Source organism: Oncorhynchus mykiss, chromosome 13, assembly GCF_013265735.2.
Source record: "Oncorhynchus mykiss isolate Arlee chromosome 13, USDA_OmykA_1.1, whole genome shotgun sequence".
Taxonomy (NCBI): Eukaryota; Metazoa; Chordata; class Actinopteri; order Salmoniformes; family Salmonidae; genus Oncorhynchus; species Oncorhynchus mykiss.
Genome location: NC_048577.1, coordinates 56,595,572 through 56,620,362, shown reverse-complemented (window position 1 = coordinate 56,620,362; position 24,791 = coordinate 56,595,572). Strand labels below are relative to the sequence as shown.

General features: G+C 40.7%; 1 protein-coding gene across 1 annotated transcript in view; it reads right to left on the bottom strand.

The window, feature by feature from the left end:
- Positions 1-23,742, bottom strand: part of LOC110538765 (extracellular serine/threonine protein kinase FAM20C-like) — a 77,695-nt gene extending 53,953 nt beyond the window's left edge. The window contains exons 1-3 of the mRNA XM_036941590.1: positions 22,244-23,742; positions 20,561-20,742; positions 16,229-16,307 (exon numbers count right to left, since the gene is read on the bottom strand). Coding sequence (XP_036797485.1) covers positions 16,229-16,307; positions 20,561-20,742; positions 22,244-22,803 — 821 coding nt within the window. The 5' untranslated portion in view covers positions 22,804-23,742. The remainder of the gene's footprint in view (positions 1-16,228; positions 16,308-20,560; positions 20,743-22,243) is intronic.
- Positions 23,743-24,791: the final 1,049 nt, after the last annotated feature.

Below are 24,791 nucleotides of genomic sequence, written 5' to 3'. Positions count from 1 at the left end.
CGGTGCGAGGGGACGGATCCTGATGTATACATTGAGTAAAAGTGACAAGTGAGGCCCAACTGTAACTAGCGTTACACGATCAGACGCTGAGGCTCAGGAACCTCTCCGTGCCAAGGGTTAGCTAGCGCTAACCTAGTAGCCGTAACTAACTGAGGATTAGGTTAATGCAAACCACTAACTGGTACTTAGGTACAGACCTGCCAAGGGTTTGCTAACGCTAACTGCTAACCGCTAACTGCTAATCAGGTGCAGAAAGTTGATCAATCTGAGCGTAAAACAAACTAATGTGGCATTTCACACCACATAGGACACATCAGTACAATCATAACCAGAAGTCAGATTGACCTAACCAATGTGCTGATTTCTTAGGATTTATAGATTGAGGGTTATTTCCTATAGTGTGAAATACTGCATGTGGTGCAGCTCCTCTAAAGTTCTGTTCAACATGTGTGTGTGTGTGTGTGTGCGTGCGTGCGTGCGTGCGTGCGTGCGTGCGTGCGTGCGTGCGTGCGTGTGTGTGTGTGTGCTGTATGAGCTGCAGCTGTGCAGACAGCTGTCGGTGGTAACTGGCTCCATCCGCTCTGACACGTCCGTGCAACCACACACATACACGTGCATGCGTGCACACCCCCCCCCCCCCCCCCCCCCCCCCCACACACACACACCTCAATGCTCCTCCATTTCATGTGAACTATTGTCATTTTTATAGTCCTCCATTGGCCCTGTTAAATGAACCATGTCATCTCAGTTGACTTCCAGAGAAGAGGAAGAGAAAACAGAACGGGCTGCATTTCAACGCTCCATCCTCCCTCCTTCTTTTTGTCCTCTTTACATGGATAGCATAATGTTGGGCGTGAGACAGAGAGGACAGTTCTGTGTTAAGCTGGCGGTTTGAATACGGAAGAGGGAATTGTAGATTGTGTATGCTTTTATCCATGAAAGAGAGACATTTCCCCTCCACTTTTCCCACAGCGGATTGGGAGCAGTCGTGCACGTTTTAACATTTGGATTTAGCCATTTGGATCAAGCTCAATCTGTGGAGTTGGATTTACGATCCACTATTCAGAGGATGGGAGCACTGATCCCTGGCCTCTCTGACTTTCACTTTCAATCAATCCCCATTTCTCATGAACAACCCTGACAGAAAACCCCTAGAATTCACCACCTCAGTACGTAACAAAACAGTAATTTACTCCTTGCTGTGAGAGAGAGTGAAAGAGTGCCTGCATGTATGTATGTGTGTGTGAAATGTGCAATATGTATGATGCAACATGACCAAAATCCACTCAGAGGGTAAAATATTCCAGCCACACGAAACTACCAAGACGAAGATTGAACGTGACCGATATTCTGTAGTAAAATGTGCAGAGATCAATACGAAGAGTTATCAACTTGATGTAATCAATCTCATGTTATCAGGCCATAGGAATACAACCAGATGAATCTGTCTCTCTGTGGGCAGAGACTTTACGGGTGATGGATGGAATATCAAATTGGATTCTCTCTCTCTCTCTCTCTCTCTCTCTCTTTCTATCCGTCTCTCTCTCCGTCTCTCTCTCTCTCTCTCTCTCTCTCTCTCTCTCTCTCTCTCTCTCTCTCTCCTCTATGGTGAGTTGTAACGGGCAGAGTCAGAGATTGACAAAGCACAGACAGTGAGAACAAGAGAATGACAGAAAGAGAGAGAGAGGGGGGGTCCTATATGTATGAGCTTATGGTTGGAAAAGAACTATTAACAGCCTGAGCTGATGAAAACACAGCAGCCTTTTAGTGCAGGCAGTAAAGAGGCCACTGCCAAACACACATTGGGGTCCTCGCAGGGCTGAGAGATGAAGCCTTGTTATTTCTCATTGAGTTCATGTGGACTAGATATACTGTAAGTGAGTTCCTACCTCACCTCCCTCAGGCGCATACATCCATGGGCGCAGCGAGAAGGGACAAACACACATGGGTCCTATATATATACACGGGACACGTGCGTGAAAAGCCCCCCTGTGGACCGAGATTCTAGCCCGAAAGCCAAACACTTCTCTGCCTTTCCGTAACCAATAAATCAAATCAAAGAGTTGTTTATTCAGCACTCGGTGCGTCAACCATTTTGACCGAGCACCGAGCGGATATCTATTTGTGGAAGATCACAGAAGAAAAAGAAATGCAGGGCTTGTTGTTTCCTCTATGAGGATGAGCTGCATTCTGTCATCGCATTTCTCTGCGCCAATGTTGTTCCCTTTCCTCCCTTTTGACAAATCCAATTAACTTGACATTACAGCGCCCGTATACCATGCCCAAATCTGCAATGCCAGCTTCGGTTGGCGCAGGGTGGGTGCCCACTGCCCAGGATGGATGCCAGGCTCGGGGCAGGGCAGGGCAGGGCAGGGAGGCAGCATGGCAGATGGGCACCCTTGTGGATGGGCCCTGGCATAGTGCATCTGTTCTGCAGCAATAGATAGAGCGCTCGGACCTCCTCCACGGCTGGCACTGCCAGCTCACAGACGTGGGCAGTGCCAACTACTGCATCGCTCCTCTCTGCTTTCTGTCTATGCCACAATCACTGTTCTGTCTCTTCGTCTTCTCTGACCTCCCTTACATACCCTCACTCCATACCCCTTCAATCAACCCTTCTGCCCTTCTATGCTCTCAACCACTTCCCCTCTTCTTGCCAACTTACAGACCCAGGGCGGAGCCAACTGTCTGATCAGGCTTCAGCTCTGTTCCTGTCTTCTCTGGTCTACCTCTTTTTCCTATATGGTGTCCCTCCTTCTATCTGTCTCTGACCCCTTCTGCCCTGCCAGGCCTTACCCACCTCCCTCCTGCTGCTTCCTTCCCTCAGACATATCTCTCTCCTTCTCTCTCTCCTCCCCTGTATTATGTGAGCCAGGACTCTTCACAGTGAGACTGTGGGATAATGAAGCCCTTGACTGAACCACCCTGCAGGCCTACTTGTTGGCTCTCTACCAAGGGTGTGAGCATGAACTCCTCTCCCTTGCTTGTCTCTCCCACCGTCACGCCTCTGGAAGACTCATTGAAAATCTTTTCTCGAGGCATCGGAAATCTGAACACAACAACATTCCTCTAAATGTGTCCTAGACCATCCTAGGCCTCACTGCTGAGATGGATTCAGTTGATATGTCAACAGGTTTTATGAACTCCGTTCCACTGAGCGGTGAGTTGCATTAGTTGTTGAGGTTCTCAACCCTTCGCCGCAAAATCTAAATCCATACACACACATATTTTAGCTCTCCTAACTTTTTTATGAGGCCCTACAAATGGAGCAGAGGGCGGTTTGGTTCTTGCGTGTCCGACCTCACTCCTACCTCACGCTGGTAGACACATTTACATCAAGCTCAAAGGAACTCAACATGGGAGCTGCTTTGATGCCTGGTGAACATCCAGATGCACAACTGGACAGGTGGCGGAGGACCAACACACAGCTCAGTAGCTAGCTAACACTCTGAAGATACACCACCCCGGGGTCCAGCTTAGACTCAAGGACACGTCAATGGAACCTATGAACAGGAGTATTTCCTGGGTCCGGTCATATGAACAGGGAAACTCAGGGCCCTAGTCGTAGCATGTAGTTATAGCATATAGCTTGTTAGTTAGAATTTGAATTCAAATGATCAGCCATTCATAATGCTGCAGTGGCATGATAGTGTTGCTGCCATGGCAAGCCTGCTCTAATTAAAGGAACACATCTGTAGCATACAGTCGGGTTATAAAAGATAATTATAGCATATAACTAGAGCTCAGAGCTTTTCCTGAGAGCTCATACAGCAAAAACTGGCCCTGCCTATAAGATCAGTGATCAGCCCCCAACAAAACACACTCCAGACATTTGACATTATATCTAGCATAGACATAGCCAAAATAAAGGAAGAACTTGAGCAATTGAAGGATACGAAGTATATTGAAAGCAGGTGGTTCCACACAGGTGTGTTTCCTAAGATAACTAAGCAATTACCATCCCATCATGCTTAGGGTCATATATAAAAATGCCCATTATTCTGGCTACCCTGGCTAGAAGAAGAGATATCTGTGACTTGTGCTCCCATGGCACCTCTTGTTCTAGGTGTGTGTCACCCACTGTTTCCATTGCTCTGCCCATCAATCAACTGCATCTGCACTCAGAGATGGCCATATAAAACGCTGTGTGTGTGTGGGGGAAGGAATGTGGGGGTCGTGGAGGAGTGTGTGTGTGTGTGTGTGTGTGTGTGTGTGTGTGTGTGTGTGTGTGTGTGTGTGTGTGTGTGTGTGTGTGTGTGTGTGTGTGTGTGTCTCAGTTACCAGATCTCAACAAAAATGAACACTTATGGGAGATTCTGGAGCATGTTTTACCATCATCAACAAATGCAAGTATTGAAGCTGTTCTGGCTCGTGGTCGTGGTGGCCCAACGCCCTATTAATAAGACACTTTATGTTGGTGCTTCCTTTACTTTGGGCAGTTACCAGAACATTCTACATTCTTACTCCGTCTTTCAGTATCATCAGTAACCATCTGTCCTGTGAGGAACTTTAAACTGTACATGTTGCACCACAGACACCCATCATTCCACTCAAGTTCATCCCTCAGGTTAATAAGAAGTCTGGTGCAATCTCAGACGTGTCATTAGGAGATTTCAGGTTAATAACATATCATTAAATGCAAGATAACTGAAAACTATGTCTCATCTCATAGCTAGACTAAAGACTATGTATCTGATGAAAAAAGTCCAATAGTATCTGATGAAACAAGAGATGTTACTGTGGTGTGATACTCAAGTGTGTTTTTCTACATGTGCTGCTATGGTCAATGACTATCATCATTCAATATACTGTATTTCAAACACCCCACTGACTATCATCATTCAATATACTGTATTTCAAACACCCCGATGACTATCATCATTCAATATACTGTATTTCAAACACCCCACTGACTATCATCATTCAATATACTGTATTTCAAACACCCCACTGACTATCATCATTCAATATACTGTATTTCAAACACCCCACTGACTATCATCATTCAATATACTGTATTTCAAACACCCCACTGACTATCATCATTCAATATACTGTATTTCAAACACCCCACTGACTATCATCATTCAATATACTGTATTTCAAACACCCCACTGACTATCATCATTCAATATACTGTATTTCAAACACCCCACTGACTATCATCATTCAATATACTGTATTTCAAACACCCCGATGACTATCATCATTCAATATACTGTATTTCAAACACCCCACTGACTATCATCATTCAATATACTGTATTTCAAACACCCCACTGACTATCATCATTCAATATACTGTATTTCAAACACCCCACTGACTATCATCATTCAATATACTGTATTTCAAACACCCCACTGACTATCATCATTCAATATACTGTATTTCAAACACCCCACTGACTATCATCATTCAATATACTGTATTTCAAACACCCCACTGACTATCATCATTCAATATACTGTATTTCAAACACCCCACTGACTATCATCATTCAATATACTGTATTTCAAACACCCCACTGACTATCATCATTCAATATACTGTATTTCAAACACCCCACTGACTATCATCATTCAATATACTGTATTTCAAACACCCCACTGACTATCATCATTCAATATACTGTATTTCAAACACCCCACTGACTATCATCATTCAATATACTGTATTTCAAACACCCCGATGACTATCATCATTCAATATACTGTATTTCAAACACCCCACTGACTATCATCATTCAATATACTGTATTTCAAACACCCCACTGACTATCATCATTCAATATACTGTATTTCAAACACCCCACTGACTATCATCATTCAATATACTGTATTTCAAACACCCCACTGACTATCATCATTCAATATACTGTATTTCAAACACCCCACTGACTATCATCATTCAATATACTGTATTTCAAACACCCCACTGACTATCATCATTCAATATACTGTATTTCAAACACCCCACTGACTATCATCATTCAATATACTGTATTTCAAACACCCCACTGACTATCATCATTCAATATACTGTATTTCAAACACCCCACTGACTATCATCATTCAATATACTGTATTTCAAACACCCCACTGACTATCATCATTCAATATACTGTATTTCAAACACCCCGATGACTATCATCATTCAATATACTGTATTTCAAACACCCCACTGACTATCATCATTCAATATACTGTATTTCAAACACCCCACTGACTATCATCATTCAATATACTGTATTTCAAACACCCCACTGACTATCATCATTCAATATACTGTATTTCAAACACCCCACTGACTATCATCATTCAATATACTGTATTTCAAACACCCCACTGACTATCATCATTCAATATACTGTATTTCAAACACCCCACTGACTATCATCATTCAATATACTGTATTTCAAACACCCCACTGACTATCATCATTCAATATACTGTATTTCAAACACCCCACTGACTATCATCATTCAATATACTGTATTTCAAACACCCCACTGACTATCATCATTCAATATACTGTATTTCAAACACCCCACTGACTATCATCATTCAATATACTGTATTTCAAACACCCCACTGACTATCATCATTCAATATACTGTATTTCAAACACCCCGATGACTATCATCATTCAATATACTGTATTTCAAACACCCCACTGACTATCATCATTCAATATACTGTATTTCAAACACCCCACTGACTATCATCATTCAATATACTGTATTTCAAACACCCCACTGACTATCATCATTCAATATACTGTATTTCAAACACCCCACTGACTATCATCATTCAATATACTGTATTTCAAACACCCCACTGACTATCATCATTCAATATACTGTATTTCAAACACCCCACTGACTATCATCATTCAATATACTGTATTTCAAACACCCCACTGACTATCATCATTCAATATACTGTATTTCAAACACCCCGATGACTATCATCATTCAATATACTGTATTTCAAACACCCCACTGACTATCATCATTCAATATACTGTATTTCAAACACCCCACTGACTATCATCATTCAATATACTGTATTTCAAACACCCCACTGACTATCATCATTCAATATACTGTATTTCAAACACCCCACTGACTATCATCATTCAATATACTGTATTTCAAACACCCCGATGACTATCATCATTCAATATACTGTATTTCAAACACCCCGATGACTATCATCATTCAATATACTGTATTTCAAACACCCCACTGACTATCATCATTCAATATACTGTATTTCAAACACCCCACTGACTATCATCATTCAATATACTGTATTTCAAACACCCCACTGACTATCATCATTCAATATACTGTATTTCAAACACCCCACTGACTATCATCATTCAATATACTGTATTTCAAACACCCCACTGACTATCATCATTCAATATACTGTATTTCAAACACCCCGATGACTATCATCATTCAATATACTGTATTTCAAACACTCCACTGACTATCATCATTCAATATACTGTATTTCAAACACCCCACTGACTATCATCATTCAATATACTGTATTTCAAACACCCCACTGACTATCATCATTCAATATACTGTATTTCAAACACCCCACTGACTATCATCATTCAATATACTGTATTTCAAACACCCCACTGACTATCATCATTCAATATACTGTATTTCAAACACCCCACTGACTATCATCATTCAATATACTGTATTTCAAACACCCCAATGACTATCATCATTCAATATACTGTATTTCAAACACCCCACTGACTATCATCATTCAATATACTGTATTTCAAACACCCCACTGACTATCATCATTCAATATACTGTATTTCAAACACCCCACTGACTATCATCATTCAATATACTGTATTTCAAACACCCCACTGACTATCATCATTCAATATACTGTATTTCAAACACCCCCATGACTATCATCATTCAATATACTGTATTTCAAACACCCCACTGACTATCATCATTCAATATACTGTATTTCAAACACCCCACTGACTATCATCATTCAATATACTGTATTTCAAACACCCCACTGACTATCATCATTCAATATACTGTATTTCAAACAACCCACTGACTATCATCATTCAATATACTGTATTTCAAACACCCCGATGACTATCATCATTCAATATACTGTATTTCAAACACCCCACTGACTATCATCATTCAATATACTGTATTTCAAACACCCCACTGACTATCATCATTCAATATACTGTATTTCAAACACCCCACTGACTATCATCATTCAATATACTGTATTTCAAACACCCCACTGACTATCATCATTCAATATACTGTATTTCAAACACCCCACTGACTATCATCATTCAATATACTGTATTTCAAACACCCCACTGACTATCATCATTCAATATACTGTATTTCAAACACCCCGATGACTATCATCATTCAATATACTGTATTTCAAACACCCCACTGACTATCATCATTCAATATACTGTATTTCAAACACCCCACTGACTATCATCATTCAATATACTGTATTTCAAACACCCCACTGACTATCATCATTCAATATACTGTATTTCAAACACCCCACTGACTATCATCATTCAATATACTGTATTTCAAACACCCCACTGACTATCATCATTCAATATACTGTATTTCAAACACCCCACTGACTATCATCATTCAATATACTGTATTTCAAACACCCCACTGACTATCATCATTCAATATACTGTATTTCAAACACCCCACTGACTATCATCATTCAATATACTGTATTTCAAACACCCCACTGACTATCATCATTCAATATACTGTATTTCAAACACCCCGATGACTATCATCATTCAATATACTGTATTTCAAACACCCCGATGACTATCATCATTCAATATACTGTATTTCAAACACCCCACTGACTATCATCATTCAATATACTGTATTTCAAACACCCCGATGACTATCATCATTCAATATACTGTATTTCAAACACCCCACTGACTATCATCATTCAATATACTGTATTTCAAACACCCCACTGACTATCATCATTCAATATACTGTATTTCAAACACCCCACTGACTATCATCATTCAATATACTGTATTTCAAACACCCCACTGACTATCATCATTCAATATACTGTATTTCAAACACCCCACTGACTATCATCATTCAATATACTGTATTTCAAACACCCCACTGACTATCATCATTCAATATACTGTATTTCAAACACCCCACTGAGTATCATCATTCAATATACTGTATTTCAAACACCCCGATGACTATCATCATTCAATATACTGTATTTCAAACACCCCACTGACTATCATCATTCAATATACTGTATTTCAAACACCCCACTGACTATCATCATTCAATATACTGTATTTCAAACACCCCACTGACTATCATCATTCAATATACTGTATTTCAAACACCCCACTGACTATCATCATTCAATATACTGTATTTCAAACACCCCACTGACTATCATCATTCAATATACTGTATTTCAAACACCCCACTGACTATCATCATTCAATATACTGTATTTCAAACACCCCACTGACTATCATCATTCAATATACTGTATTTCAAACACACCGATGACTATCATCATTCAATATACTGTATTTCAAACACCCCACTGACTATTATCATTCAATATACTGTATTTCAAACACCCCACTGACTATCATCATTCAATATACTGTATTTCAAACACCCCAATGACTATCATCATTCAATATACTGTATTTCAAACACCCCACTGACTATCATCATTCAATATACTGTATTTCAAACACCCCACTGACTATCATCATTCAATATACTGTATTTCAAACACCCCACTGACTATCATCATTCAATATACTGTATTTCAAACACCCCACTGACTATCATCATTCAATATACTGTATTTCAAACACCCCACTGACTATCATCATTCAATATACTGTATTTCAAACACCCCGATGACTATCATCATTCAATATACTGTATTTCAAACACCCCACTGACTATCATCATTCAATATACTGTATTTCAAACACCCCACTGACTATCATCATTCAATATACTGTATTTCAAACACCCCACTGACTATCATCATTCAATATACTGTATTTCAAACACCCCACTGACTATCATCATTCAATATACTGTATTTCAAACACCCCACTGACTATCATCATTCAATATACTGTATTTCAAACACCCCACTTACTATCATCATTCAATATACTGTATTTCAAACACCCCACTGACTATCATCATTCAATATACTGTATTTCAAACACCCCACTGACTATCATCATTCAATATACTGTATTTCAAACACCCCACTGACTATCATCATTCAATATACTGTATTTCAAACACACCGATGACTATCATCATTCAATATACTGTATTTCAAACACCCCACTGACTATTATCATTCAATATACTGTATTTCAAACACCCCGCTGACTATCATCATTCAATATACTGTATTTCAAACACCCCAATGACTATCATCATTCAATATACTGTATTTCAAACACCCCACTGACTATCATCATTCAATATACTGTATTTCAAACACCCCACTGACTATCATTATTCAATATACTGTATTTCAAACACCCCACTGACTATCATCATTCAATATACTGTATTTCAAACACCCCACTGACTATCATCATTCAATATACTGTATTTCAAACACCCCACTGACTATCATCATTCAATATACTGTATTTCAAACACCCCGATGACTATCATCATTCAATATACTGTATTTCAAACACCCCACTGACTATCATCATTCAATATACTGTATTTCAAACACCCCACTGACTATCATCATTCAATATACTGTATTTCAAACACCCCACTGACTATCATCATTCAATATACTGTATTTCAAACACCCCACTGACTATCATCATTCAATATACTGTATTTCAAACACCCCACTGACTATCATCATTCAATATACTGTATTTCAAACACCCCACTTACTATCATCATTCAATATACTGTATTTCAAACACCCCACTGACTATCATCATTCAATATACTGTATTTCAAACACCCCACTGACTATCATCATTCAATATACTGTATTTCAAACACCCCACTGACTATCATCATTCAATATACTGTATTTCAAACACCCCACTGACTATCATCATTCAATATACTGTATTTCAAACACCCCACTGACTATCATCATTCAATATACTGTATTTCAAACACCCCGATGACTATCATCATTCAATATACTGTATTTCAAACACCCCGATGACTATCATCATTCAATATACTGTATTTCAAACACCCCACTGACTATCATCATTCAATATACTGTATTTCAAACACCCCACTGACTATCATCATTCAATATACTGTATTTCAAACACCCCACTGACTATCATCATTCAATATACTGTATTTCAAACACCCCACTGACTATCATCATTCAATATACTGTATTTCAAACACCCCACTGACTATCATCATTCAATATACTGTATTTCAAACACCCCACTTACTATCATCATTCAATATACTGTATTTCAAACACCCCACTGACTATCATCATTCAATATACTGTATTTCAAACACCCCACTGACTATCATCATTCAATATACTGTATTTCAAACACCCCACTGACTATCATCATTCAATATACTGTATTTCAAACACCCCACTGACTATCATCATTCAATATACTGTATTTCAAACACCCCACTGACTATCATCATTCAATATACTGTATTTCAAACACCCCACTGACTATCATCATTCAATATACTGTATTTCAAACACCCCACTGACTATCATCATTCAATATACTGTATTTCAAACACCCCGATGACTATCATCATTCAATATACTGTATTTCAAACACCCCGATGACTATCATCATTCAATATACTGTATTTCAAACACCCCACTGACTATCATCATTCAATATACTGTATTTCAAACACCCCACTGACTATCATCATTCAATATACTGTATTTCAAACACCCCACTGACTATCATCATTCAATATACTGTATTTCAAACACCCCACTGACTATCATCATTCAATATACTGTATTTCAAACACCCCACTGACTATCATCATTCAATATACTGTATTTCAAACACCCCACTGACTATCATCATTCAATATACTGTATTTCAAACACCCCACTGACTATCATCATTCAATATACTGTATTTCAAACACCCCACTGACTATCATCATTCAATATACTGTATTTCAAACACCCCACTGACTATCATCATTCAATATACTGTATTTCAAACACCCCACTGACTATCATCATTCAATATACTGTATTTCAAACACCCCACTGACTATCATCATTCAATATACTGTATTTCAAACACCCCACTGACTATCATCATTCAATATACTGTATTTCAAACACCCCACTGACTATCATCATTCAATATACTGTATTTCAAACACCCCACTGACTATCATCATTCAATATACTGTATTTCAAACACCCCACTGACTATCATCATTCAATATACTGTATTTCAAACACCCCACTGACTATCATCATTCAATATACTGTATTTCAAACACCCCACTGACTATCATCATTCAATATACTGTATTTCAAACACCCCACTGACTATCATCATTCAATATACTGTATTTCAAACACCCCAAGTGCAGCTGGCTTTCTACTATTTCACATCATTTTCTCACATGCAAGAAACACCCTGGATTGGTTGACTTGGTTCATGATGCTAACCTGCCAATCTAATCATAGGTTGCCCAAAGCCAGCCAAGCAAGTCTAGCTCAAAGCTAGCCCATAATCAGCCTAATGACAGCCCAAAGCTAACCCAAAGCTAACCCATAGTTCACCCTTAAGCTAACGCAAAGCTATCCCAAAACTAACCAGCCCAAATTAGCTCTATGCTCGGCTGGACTTGCTGAATGATATGAGGAGACATGATACGAGGAGACAGCCAGGGCAGTAACTCTGCATGTTAACAGTGTGAACATTGACACGTGCTGAGGCACAACGGCCAGTCAACACACACACACACACACACACACACACACACACACACACACACACACACACACACACACACACAGCATCAGCGAGACAGCCTCAGTCTGTCCTGCCTCCCCAGCTGTCTGTGGGGCTCAGGGACATCACAGAATCATACATATTTCTGCAAACACTATTGGAACCTCTGACAGATGAATTCTAAACATTGTCTCGTCTAGAGGCATTCAGAAATAGGAACTAAACACAGAGGGAAAAGCCTGAGTTGTGAATTGGCTTAATTTGAATGTGGGTAAGTGGACTTTGAGTACGCTAGCTCACTTTGTTACAAAATACCACATAATCTTAAACCATAGCCTTTGTTGTAGTCTTTATTTTTATTTATTCAACATCAAAGTAAACATTGGAGTTTAGCTAACAGAAAAGTGTGATACCTTATTAAACCTCTATGGGTCACCACCACATCGCACCTGCAATGAAGAAGAGGCAGCTCGCTTGCTCTCTCTCGCTCGCTCTCTCTCTCTATCTCCACACTGTGGTTCAATTCAGTCGGAAACGCCAGCATCCAATGTGTCAAAGTGGGCTCTTGAGCAATTACTGTTTGATCACAGGCAAGTTAGCCAAGACACACACACACACACACACACACACACACACACACACACACAGTCTGTTTTAACGGTGGGGGAATTCACTGGGCATAATAACTCAGCTGGATGGTTTTTATGTGCCGTGCTTATGTTGGCAAAATGTCTCCCCCAAGAGCTTGGTGTGACGGCTCTGGGTTATCTTTTTAATTAACACGTAAGCCTGTTGATGTTAATTCATTAATTCATAGAAAACAGACTGATCATTCCCCACTAGAACAGATCAGACAGAAAATGAATGATGGATCCTAACCAGTCATGAGCGCAGCAGTTGAAATGTCTAGCATTTATTCTGGTTGTTTTTCCCTGAAATAAAATGTTTGGTTTTTAGGTAGCACTTTGTTCATTCCTTTAGTTGATCAAGCACATCAGGGAGTTTGATATAGGATTTGGTGTTAAAAGAGTAAAGTAGAGTAAAAGAAGCAAAGTAAATGGCGGCCTGTCTTAGCATAAATAGGGTATAAAAATGACATAAATAGGATATAAATAGGGCATAAATAGGACATGAATAGGATATAATTAGGGCATAAATAGAATTAAATTGGACATAAATGGGACATAAATAGGACAAAATATGGCATAACTAAGACATAATAGAGCATAAATAGGACATAAATAGTATTATATTGGACATAGGTAGGGCATCATTAGGACATAAATAGTATTATATTGGACATAGGTAGGGCATCATTAGGACATAAATAGTATTATATTGGACATAGGTAGGGCATCATTAGGACATAAATAGTATTATAGTGGACATAGGTAGGGCATCATTAGGACATAAATATTATTATATTGGACATGGGTAGGGCATCATTAGGACATAAATAGGACATAAATAGCATTATATTGGCCATAGGTAGGGCATCATTAGGACATAAATAGTATTATATTGGACATAGGTAGGACATCATTAGGACATATATAGTATTATATTGGACATAGGTAGGGCATCATTAGGACATAAATAGTATTATATTGGACATAGGTAGGGCATCATTAGGACATAAATAGTATTATATTGGACATAGGTAGGGCATCATTAGGACATAAATAGTATTATATTGGACATAGGTAGGGCATCATTAGGACATAAATACTATTATATTGGACATAGGTAGGGCATCATTAGGACATAAATAGGACATAAATAGTATTATATTGGACATAGGTAGGGCATCATTAGGACATAAATAGTATTATATTGGACATAGGTAGGGCATCATTAGGATATAAATAGTGTTATATTGGACATAGGTAGGGCATCATTAGGACATAAATAGTATTATATTGGACATAGGTAGGGCATCATTAGGACATAAATAGGACATAAATAGTATTATATTGGACATAGGTAGGGCATCATTAGGACATAAATAGTATTATATTGGACATAGGTAGGGCATCATTAGGACATAAATAGTATTATATTGGACATAGGTAGGGCATCATTAGGACATAAATAGGACATAAATAGTATTATATTGGACATAGGTAGGGCATCATTAGGACATAAATAGTATTATATTGGACATAGGTAGGGCATCATTAGGACATAAATAGTATTATATTGGACATAGGTAGGGCATCATTAGGACATAAATAGTATTATATTGGACATAGGTAGGGCATCATTAGGACATAAATAGGACATAAATAGTATTATATTGGACATAGGTAGGGCATCATTAGGACATAAATAGTATTATATTGGACATAGATAGGGCATCATTAGGACATAAATAGGACATAAATAGTATTATATTGGACATAGGTAGGGCATCATTAGGACATATATAGGACATAAATAGTATTATATTGGACATAGGTAGGGCATCATTAGGACATAAATAGTATTATATTGGACATAGGTAGGGCATCATTAGGACATATATAGGACATAAATAGTATTATATTGGACATAGGTAGGGCATCATTAGGACATATATAGGACATAAATAGTATTATATTGGACATAGGTAGGGCATCATTAGGACATATATAGGACATAAATAGTATTATATTGGACATAGGTAGGGCATCATTAGGACATAAATAGGCAAACGTGATATATTATGATGTCATTAGCGTTCATAAATGGATGATTAGAAGGTCTTTTACTTTGTCAACATTTATTCAATCTGCCACAGACACTACAGACACTACGACGATACAGGTGCCACGGGCGCCGCAGACACCACATACACTACAGACACTACGACGATACAGGTGCCACGGGCGCCGCAGACACCACAGACACTACAGACACTACGACGATACAGGTGCCACGGGCGCCGCAGACACCACATACACTACAGACGCTACATGTGCCACAGACACCACAGGCACCACAGACACCACAGATGCCGCATACGCTACAGATGCCACAGGCACCACCGGCACCACAGGCACCACAGTCATTACAGACATTACAGACACTACAGACACTACAGACACTACTTGAGGAGATGTCAGGTAGGTTATCCTTCATCCTTCTTGTACATTTTATACAAACGATTGGTACTTACTTCATGGGCTTGAACAGCGCCTGTCCGTAGTTATGGAAGGTCATGATGAGCTTCAGTTGAGTTCCTCCTGACTTCATGACTGTTTAGGGAAGAGACAAAGAGGTCAAATGTGAATTTACTGTATCATCTTGAGGTACAGAAACACACATCCACACGACCATACACGAGCACACACACGCAGGCACACACAAACGCAGGCACACACACACACACCAATGGCCACCCTTCCCCCACCCCACTAGGAATGTGACAAATTGAAACATTTTCTTAACTATTAAACAGCCGGTTTTAAGAAAAAGTATAAAATTCCACATGAATTCACAATGCAGAATATGTTCCTATCGCGTATGAGCACTAGGGGGCAATGAAGTTCTATGTCCCGCAGTAGGCTGAATCTCAAATTTAACACTTGGATTAGGCCCTTTATCGTGGCCACTTGCTGTTGTGTTCGATAGTGATAATTAGAGACTGAAGGTGTTTTGGCCAAAATGAGCATTGAGACGATGCGTACTCAATTTCCCAACTGACACTTATCAATATTCCAGAAATATGAATCAATTTGCAATCATTGTCTTCCACGACCTGTCCAGTAGCAGTGTGTAGGTAAAATCACTGGGGAAGCCAAGCCCCCCCCCCCCCCCCCCCCCCCCCCCAAAGTGCTATATTACAACCTGTCCAGTAGCAGTGTGTAGGTAAAATCCCTGGGGAACCCAAGCCCCCCCCCCCCCCCCCAAAGTGCTATATTACAACCTGTCCAGTAGCAGTGTGTAGGTAAAATCACTGGGGAACCCAAACCCCCTCCCCAAAGAGCTATATTACAACCTGTCCAGTAGCAGTGTGTAGGTAAAATCCCTGGGGAAGCCAAGCCCCCCCCCCAAAGAGCTATATTACAACCTGTCCAGTAGCAGTGTGTAGGTAAAATCACTGGGGAAGCCAAGCCCCCCACCCAAAGAGCTATATTACAACCTGTCTGTTGTGATAATTGTGTTGTTTGGTTCATATGCCTTGACACTGTGATATACAGGCCTAAAGGCCGAGACAATAAGAAGACACAGTGGCAGAATAAATTCAACCAAACCTTTATTTCATCACAAAACCGGATAACATCCTCTGTCCAGTGAAGTCCACAAAGCATATTCCATGTACAGTAACAGATAGTTAGTTACATGACCCACAGCATGGTCAAGAAAGTTCATGTTTCTGACATTTTCAGACTTCTAAATAACTATTGATTTAGAACCACAGAGAGTTACTGTAAGTCACAAAGAAAACAGAAACTCCACTATTCCAGCACCATTTACACTTCAACATGTCAACATCATCAAATCACCTCTGCATAGTCTAATACAGTGACAACTAAAAGATACCAAAAACGATTTAGTCCAATCAACATAAACTTAATATGATGTGGCTGTCCATGGTTCTGATTTCTATATGCGCGAGCGTGTGTGTGTGTGTGCGCGTTCGTGCAAGCAGAAAAACCCTACTTTTAGAGAAACGTCAATGCCATCCTCTCTTTGATGTTGACGAAACCTGTCTGTGTGTTTTCTTAACATTGACGTACCTAATACAAACGATTGGTAACACTTAGTGAATACCCTCTTCACCCTCTTCATAATGCATTATAAGCATTGTGAAGTGTTGTAAATGCACTTACAGTAATATGTGTCTTCATAGGAGGTCTTACCAAACTATTGCCTTCAGCTCTTTTCAGTGATCATATTCCAGTGATGTACAAATACATTATTATACAGGAAACAGTAGCTACTACACTTCAGCTGAATCCATGCATGGATCTCCTCCTTAATTGTAAAGAGAAGACTCAATAACCCTGTTAGGCTGTACAGTAACTAGGAAACTCCAGACTACCCAGGAGGCTAGAAGTTGTCCAACTCCAAAACTCTCTCCGCCCGTGTAAAAGAACAGTACAATTACCTACGCCCATCTTTCCCTTCAGATCTGGCCGTAGCGCCGTCGCTCCGTTTCACGCAGAGGGAGTGGGCCAGGCTAAATCAGACACGCTCCAGACTCTGCCTGATTATCTGTCTAACAAAAGGCCTGAGAGGGGCTGTCTAAATGGCTTGTGTTTCTGTCATAATGGACAGGCTTTCAGGGGATTTGTCCATATATTACAGAGCATTAACTTGAGCATATTACACAACCCTGCAGCTCTGCCTAACCACAATGTAAACAAGCCCTGCAGTCTCCTCTTTCACTCTTTCTTTCTCCTTTGCTCTCACACTCACTTTATTTATATTTCTCTGTCTTTCTCTCTCAATCTCTCTTTATTTCTCTGTATTTCTCACTTAAACTCTGTCTTTCTTAAACTCTCTCTCTCCCAGCTAGGTCTCTCTCTCTTACTATTTCTCTCTTTTGTTATAGGGCAAGATGTATTAGATTTTCCGGTTGCTGGGTCATATTGATAGTGCTATCAGATAATCTAACATTAATCCTTTAGTTGTCTAAACACTTTGCCACCGTGACCTACCTCTATATAAAGCTTTCGAAAACTGCTTGTGACCCGCCCCCACAAACAAAACCATTGTGTGTAACTAGGACACTGATAATAAGCCGCGACCCGCGATCCAAAAGGAACTGGATGAGATGCACCAGCTGGGAAGCGCTGATCTAATCGACAAAACTCAAAAAGGTCATCCCTGATGAAACATTCAAATGAGATTCATGGTTCAAGTGGATTGAAACTAGGCCAGTGTTAGCATAGAGTAGCCTACAGTGTGAGTCACGGCCACCTGTAGTAGAAGCACTGCTATGCATTCCACAACGGTTATGATGGCCACCCATAGTGCTCTCTCTATCTGAGCATCCCTGAATTCATAAATGACAATGTATTTTTTTTTTTACAAAAGCTCCCTCTCGGTGGAACACTTCTGTATCATATTGATGAATGCGTTCTCTCTCTCTTTCTCTCTCTCTCCCTCTCTCTCAAACACACACACAGGCGTACACGCGCACACACACACGCATGGTCACACACACACACGCACGCACGCACGCACGCACACACACACACACACACACGCACACACACACCTGGGCCTCTGTAGATGTATGAGTTATGAGATGTTCTGCACACTGAGAAAAAGGTCATATCTTTACAGAGAGACAGGCTCAACCAAACATTATCAGCAGGAAAAATGCTGAAGTGGAAACTTTCCTCAATATCTGCACCCTGTGTTGTCTGTGTGGAGGTACAGTATGCACACACACACACACACTCACACACACACTCACACACACACACACACACACACACACACACACACTCCTCCACAACCCCCACATTGCTTCCCCTACACACACAGCGTTTTATATGGCCATCTCTGAGTGCAGATGCAGTTGATTGATGGGCAGAGCAATGGAAACAGTGGGTGACACACACCTAGAACAAGAGGTGCCATGGAGCACGAGTGATTACATCCTGTCCAGGAGTGATTGAGGAACTAATATCAATGCTGGAGGGAACTTTAATGGCGTGGTGCAGCGGTTCTTATTTTAGCCCTCGTCTTTGCATGCACACAAACATCAGCATAGACACGAGACTGTGTACGTATGTATCCCTCGCATGCAGGCACACACACACACCCACACAGCCACCCCGAGCCCCTTACACACACACAGGTTTATGATATGGCAGACCTCAGACTGGTGAGTGTACTTCATTGCAGCTGTAGCTCTCCAGTGGGAACAGTAGCAGTCACAGAGGTGGACACATTAAGCCTGCGACAGCCACATAATGTCACCTAAACACTCGGTATGATTGCTTTGAGGTCTGAAAGATTATTTTCCATAACCAAACTGTTTGACACAGAAGGATTGATGGTTTTTCATCTATTTTTCACTTCCTCTGAATGTATTTGCTATCTGTAACAAGGGCCTCAGGTAAAAATGAAGGGCGATTTAATTGAAACCCAGCATTGGGACAAAAGCACCGGATGTTGATTAAATGTGGCTTTCTATATAATGCCTTTACTTAAGTGTCTATGTGTGTATCATAGTTTTTTTTTCTCCCTCCCTCCCTCCCTCCCTCCCTCCCTCCCTCCCTCCCTCCCTCCCTCCCTCCCTCCCTCCCTCCCTCCCTCCCTCCCTCCATCCCTACCTCCCTACCTCCCTCCCTCCCTCCCTCCCTCCCTCACTCCATCCCTACCTCCCTCCCTCCCTCCCTCCCTCCCTCCCTCCCTCCCTCCCTCCCTCCCTCCCTCCCTACCTCCCTACCTCCCTCCCTCCCTCCATCCCTCCCTCCCTCCATCCACAACAGTCTCACAGAGATGCACTGCACAGTATTCTTGGTATTCTAGTTCATCCCAGACTCACCCACACTGGTGATCCTCTGGGTGACCAGATCCTTGAGCAGGGAGTCCAGGACAGGGTTGTGTCTGGAGTAGAGTTCGTAGCGGTTGATACCGATGTGGAAGCGAAGCCAGTTGGGGTAGGACTCGGCTGTCACCTCCCCTGTAGGGGGGTACTCCTCCTCTTCCACGTTAGCTTCATTGTGCCTAGTGGATGGAGAACAGAAGCGAGGGATGAGTTGTAGGAAAGGAGAAGAGGAGAGGAGCTCAACTGTCAATGCATTGTCTAATTCACTGCTACAGGTTTGGTAACAAAGATGACTGCTACAGCAGAGGAGGCTAGTGGGAGAAGCTATAGGAGGTTGGGCTCATTGTAATGGCTGGAATGGAATAAATGGAATGGTACCACATCAGACACATGGTAACAACGTGTTGGACTCCGTTCCATTGATTCCATTCCAGACATTACAATGATCCTGTCCTCCTACACTGTAGCTCCTCCCACCAGCCTCAGGTGTGTTCATAAGCCTCACAGTATTCTCCTGCATTAATGGGTGTGTTACAGGGTCTGCTTTGGGATTGGATGGATTTCAGATTTTTATGATGGTATCCAGGTTATCAAAAAGTTTCCTTATAAATGTAATTAAGTCTAATCAAATGACATGAATTAAATCAAATATCACACCGGCCGTCAAAGTAGAGTCCTACATGCAATATCAAGGAAGCTGCCGCTTAATGAAGGTGTAAAATAGTGCTGTAATAAACAACACTATTTTGCTAAGCAAACCTCAAGCCAATGTTTATGATGTAACCACCATATATGGCAATCACATCATCATAAAATAAATTGGAGAGACTCACCATTGAAATTCAATCAATATGTTGTTTACACATGATTGAACATAAACAGCATCGTTATTGAAGTCATACATTGGCTACAGTCAAATCAAATAACCTAACATCTATGCCTACAGTGTTGGTTGAATACAGGACACATATCTGTGGCCAAACTCTCTTTTCTTAATTAAGTTGTTACATTGTAATAACACAATAAGTATGAAAATAGTATTCCTACCCCCACATGCTTAGGAGATCATTAGATATTAGAGTAAACCACGGCAGAATAAAATAGGTAAGTAGCCTACAGGTGCAGAGGGCAGAGGGGTGCTCAGAAGACCACCACAGTTCAGATCAAAAGAAAGGATGGATAGATAGTTTATTCACTACACAACGGTAGAGGTGGAGAGGAAGAGTTGAATAGAGAGATTGGATTGTCTTCCAGTTAACGATCTCCCCATAGAATGGAGAGAGTGTGAGGAGAAATTATGATAGATAGATGGATGGAGAGAGATAGCAGTAGAGAATAAAGAATGGGTTTACATGCATGACTACCACTTTGCAGTAGGTGCAATGAATAGTGTATGGACAATAAGTCATGTATATATAGTCATGTAGCCTTTAAGCTACGGGGTGTAGTGGATAGCAAGCAGAGATACACTGACTGATGTTCAGTTCAAGTATCTGGACAAGTGGACCATTAGTTATTAATATCACTTTTGTATTCATTTAATTAAAACAGTGAAAGCCAGGGAGGAAGTCAATTTAAGTAACGGTTGCTTGAGGGTAATAATCAATTTATGGCACTATACACCTGTCACCTTGATTTCTTATAAGGTGATACGCCTGATTCATTTGATCCCCAGCTTACCATTCTTGATTCCCCGCTGCTTTCGGATATAACCTGATGTCAGTATTGACGTTGAACAAGGTGTCGTCGTCTGTGAGGGTCGGCAGGTCCGTCTTGTATAAAGGATGCTCGAACAGAGACGGCAGCCGGAAGATACCGGGCGCAGCAACGGTCTTACCCCCGCTGGCGTCTCTGATGAGCGGCTTCTGGTTATCCGCTGCCCCGTCGTACTGTTTCATTTGTTTGAAAGACTCCGCTCTCTCCCCAGCGGCAGGGATTTTTTCCAGGGAATGGGACGTGAGGTTTGAGCTCGGCTCGTTGCTAAAATCTTGCAGGATTCTCAGCGTGTGTTTGTTAGGCCAGCCCGGTTCCGCCACCGACCTAGCGCGTTGCTTCCCCCAGCTCCCGGCCTCCTCGCTCGGGTTGTGAGTGCACTGGCAGCCACCGTTGCCGGTTTGCGGTCCCGCCGCTCGCTTCTCTAGTTTTGGGAGCAAGTCTATCATAATGTGCATGGTGCACGCCACCAAAAACACCATGAGTATCAAAACTCGAAATTTACGAAACAGTATCATCTTGATCATTTTGTACAGGATTCACTTCTAAGTAGTTGTTGTTATATCACTAAACCATAAAAGCAGCGCACAACACCGATATATATAAAAAAGTATAGTACATGTGAAATATGGAGCAAAAACCCAATGTAGATAATTTAGATATTTTTTCTGGTCATTCCAAACATAATCCGTGTTATATCAGAAACTCCATGTTTACGCACAGAGCGCTGGTCTTTTAGAAAATACTGAATTATTCATATTCAACCAGATGGACATGCCGACTCATTGCGGAGAGCAGGCACCTTAAAGCAAATAGGTCTGTGGCTATTCTGAATACGGCACAAAACAATATCTAATCGTAATAGCAGTGAACAGTTTAGGGAATTTTAAACGTGTTTTAGCACAATTGCGTTGCGAAAGCACTGTTCCATCCTCAGAACATGCAATGCTGAGCATAAAAACGTGTCAATGCTGTCCAATCGTCATTTTTGTTAAAAGTCCGAGGGACAGTCTTTATTCAATTTCAGATTAAAAAATGTAGCCACCGTCCTTGTAGGAAATAGCAACAGGCACAAAAAAATGCGTTAAAGAAAAGCAACGCAAAAAAATCGACGAGATTTAAAAAAAAACATGTGACGCTTTGTCAGCTGAAGATACCTGGATGCAAGACTAGGCCAGATCCTGTCAAAAATATAAATCTCCCGTCTCCGTCTTTCCGTTCAAGGAACAGCAGAGCCAGTAGGCTACACCGCTTGGCAGGTGCAGAGATTTTCGCTTCCACTTGTCCTGTGGCTGTTATACTTCTCATTCGAACTAGTATCGTGCTCTTACTGGGTGGGTGTGTTAAATATTATGATCAAACCCGTCTGAGCCCAGCCTCGCCGGCGTCATAGGGAAGAGATTGGCTGCGTCTACATGCAAACAGCGATAGTGACATAAAAAGAGAGAGAGCTTCAGAAAGCGTGTTGGAACGATATACTGTAAACCTGGCTGCAACTCTCCATAGCGCAAGAAGAGGGCGTCTTCTATTTCTAATCGCAATACTGCTATGTACCACTGTGCAGTCGACCAGACCCTGCGCCAGGATAAAGGGGGAAGTTGAAATCGGTGAAGGGGCACACTTTTGGGGTGTTCTTGCATTTGAATCATATTAAATTCGGCTTATTTCACGCTATACCACAATACACATAAAATTCAAATGTCGAGGATCCGAGATCATTGATTGAGTGCTTTTGAAGTGACAGGCTACATATTTCTCTCCAACCTCTCTCCGCTGCGCTGTATCAGTACAATGGAAAGCGCCCTGCACACTAAAGCAAGGCCGTTTTGGTAATGAATAGGCTGCAAGATAGATAGGGTAAATCACCTATGACAAACAGCTGATGTGAATGCAGCCATACATACAGCTGTTTTACCAAAATTCAAACAAAAATACTGCAATACAAACGAGTGAAGGAAAACAGAACAACAGTACCAAGTAAGCCTAGTAAACAAAATATCAGATAAATAAAGGAATGACACAATCTACACTGAACAAATATATAAACACAACATGTAAACTGTTGGTCCCATGTTTCATGAGCTGAAATAAAAGTTTCATACACACAATAAGCGTATTTCTCTCATATTTTGTTCACAAATGTGTTTATATACCTGTTAGTGAGCATTTCTTCTTTGCCAAGATAAACAATCCGCCTGACAGGTGTGGCATGTCAAGAAGCTGATTAAAGAGCATGATCATTACACAGGTGCACCTTGTGCTGTGGAAAATAAAAGGCCATTCTAAAATGTGCAGTTTTGTCACACAACACAATGCCACAGATGTTGAATGTTTTGAGGGAGCGTGCAATTGGCATGCTGACTGCAGGAATGTCAACCAGAGCTGTTGGCAGATAATTGAATGTTAACTTCTCAAACATAAGCCGCCTCCAACGTCATTTTAGAGAATTTGGCAGGAAGTCCAACTGGCCTCATAACCTCAGACCATGTGTATGGAGTTGTGTGGGCGAGTGAGT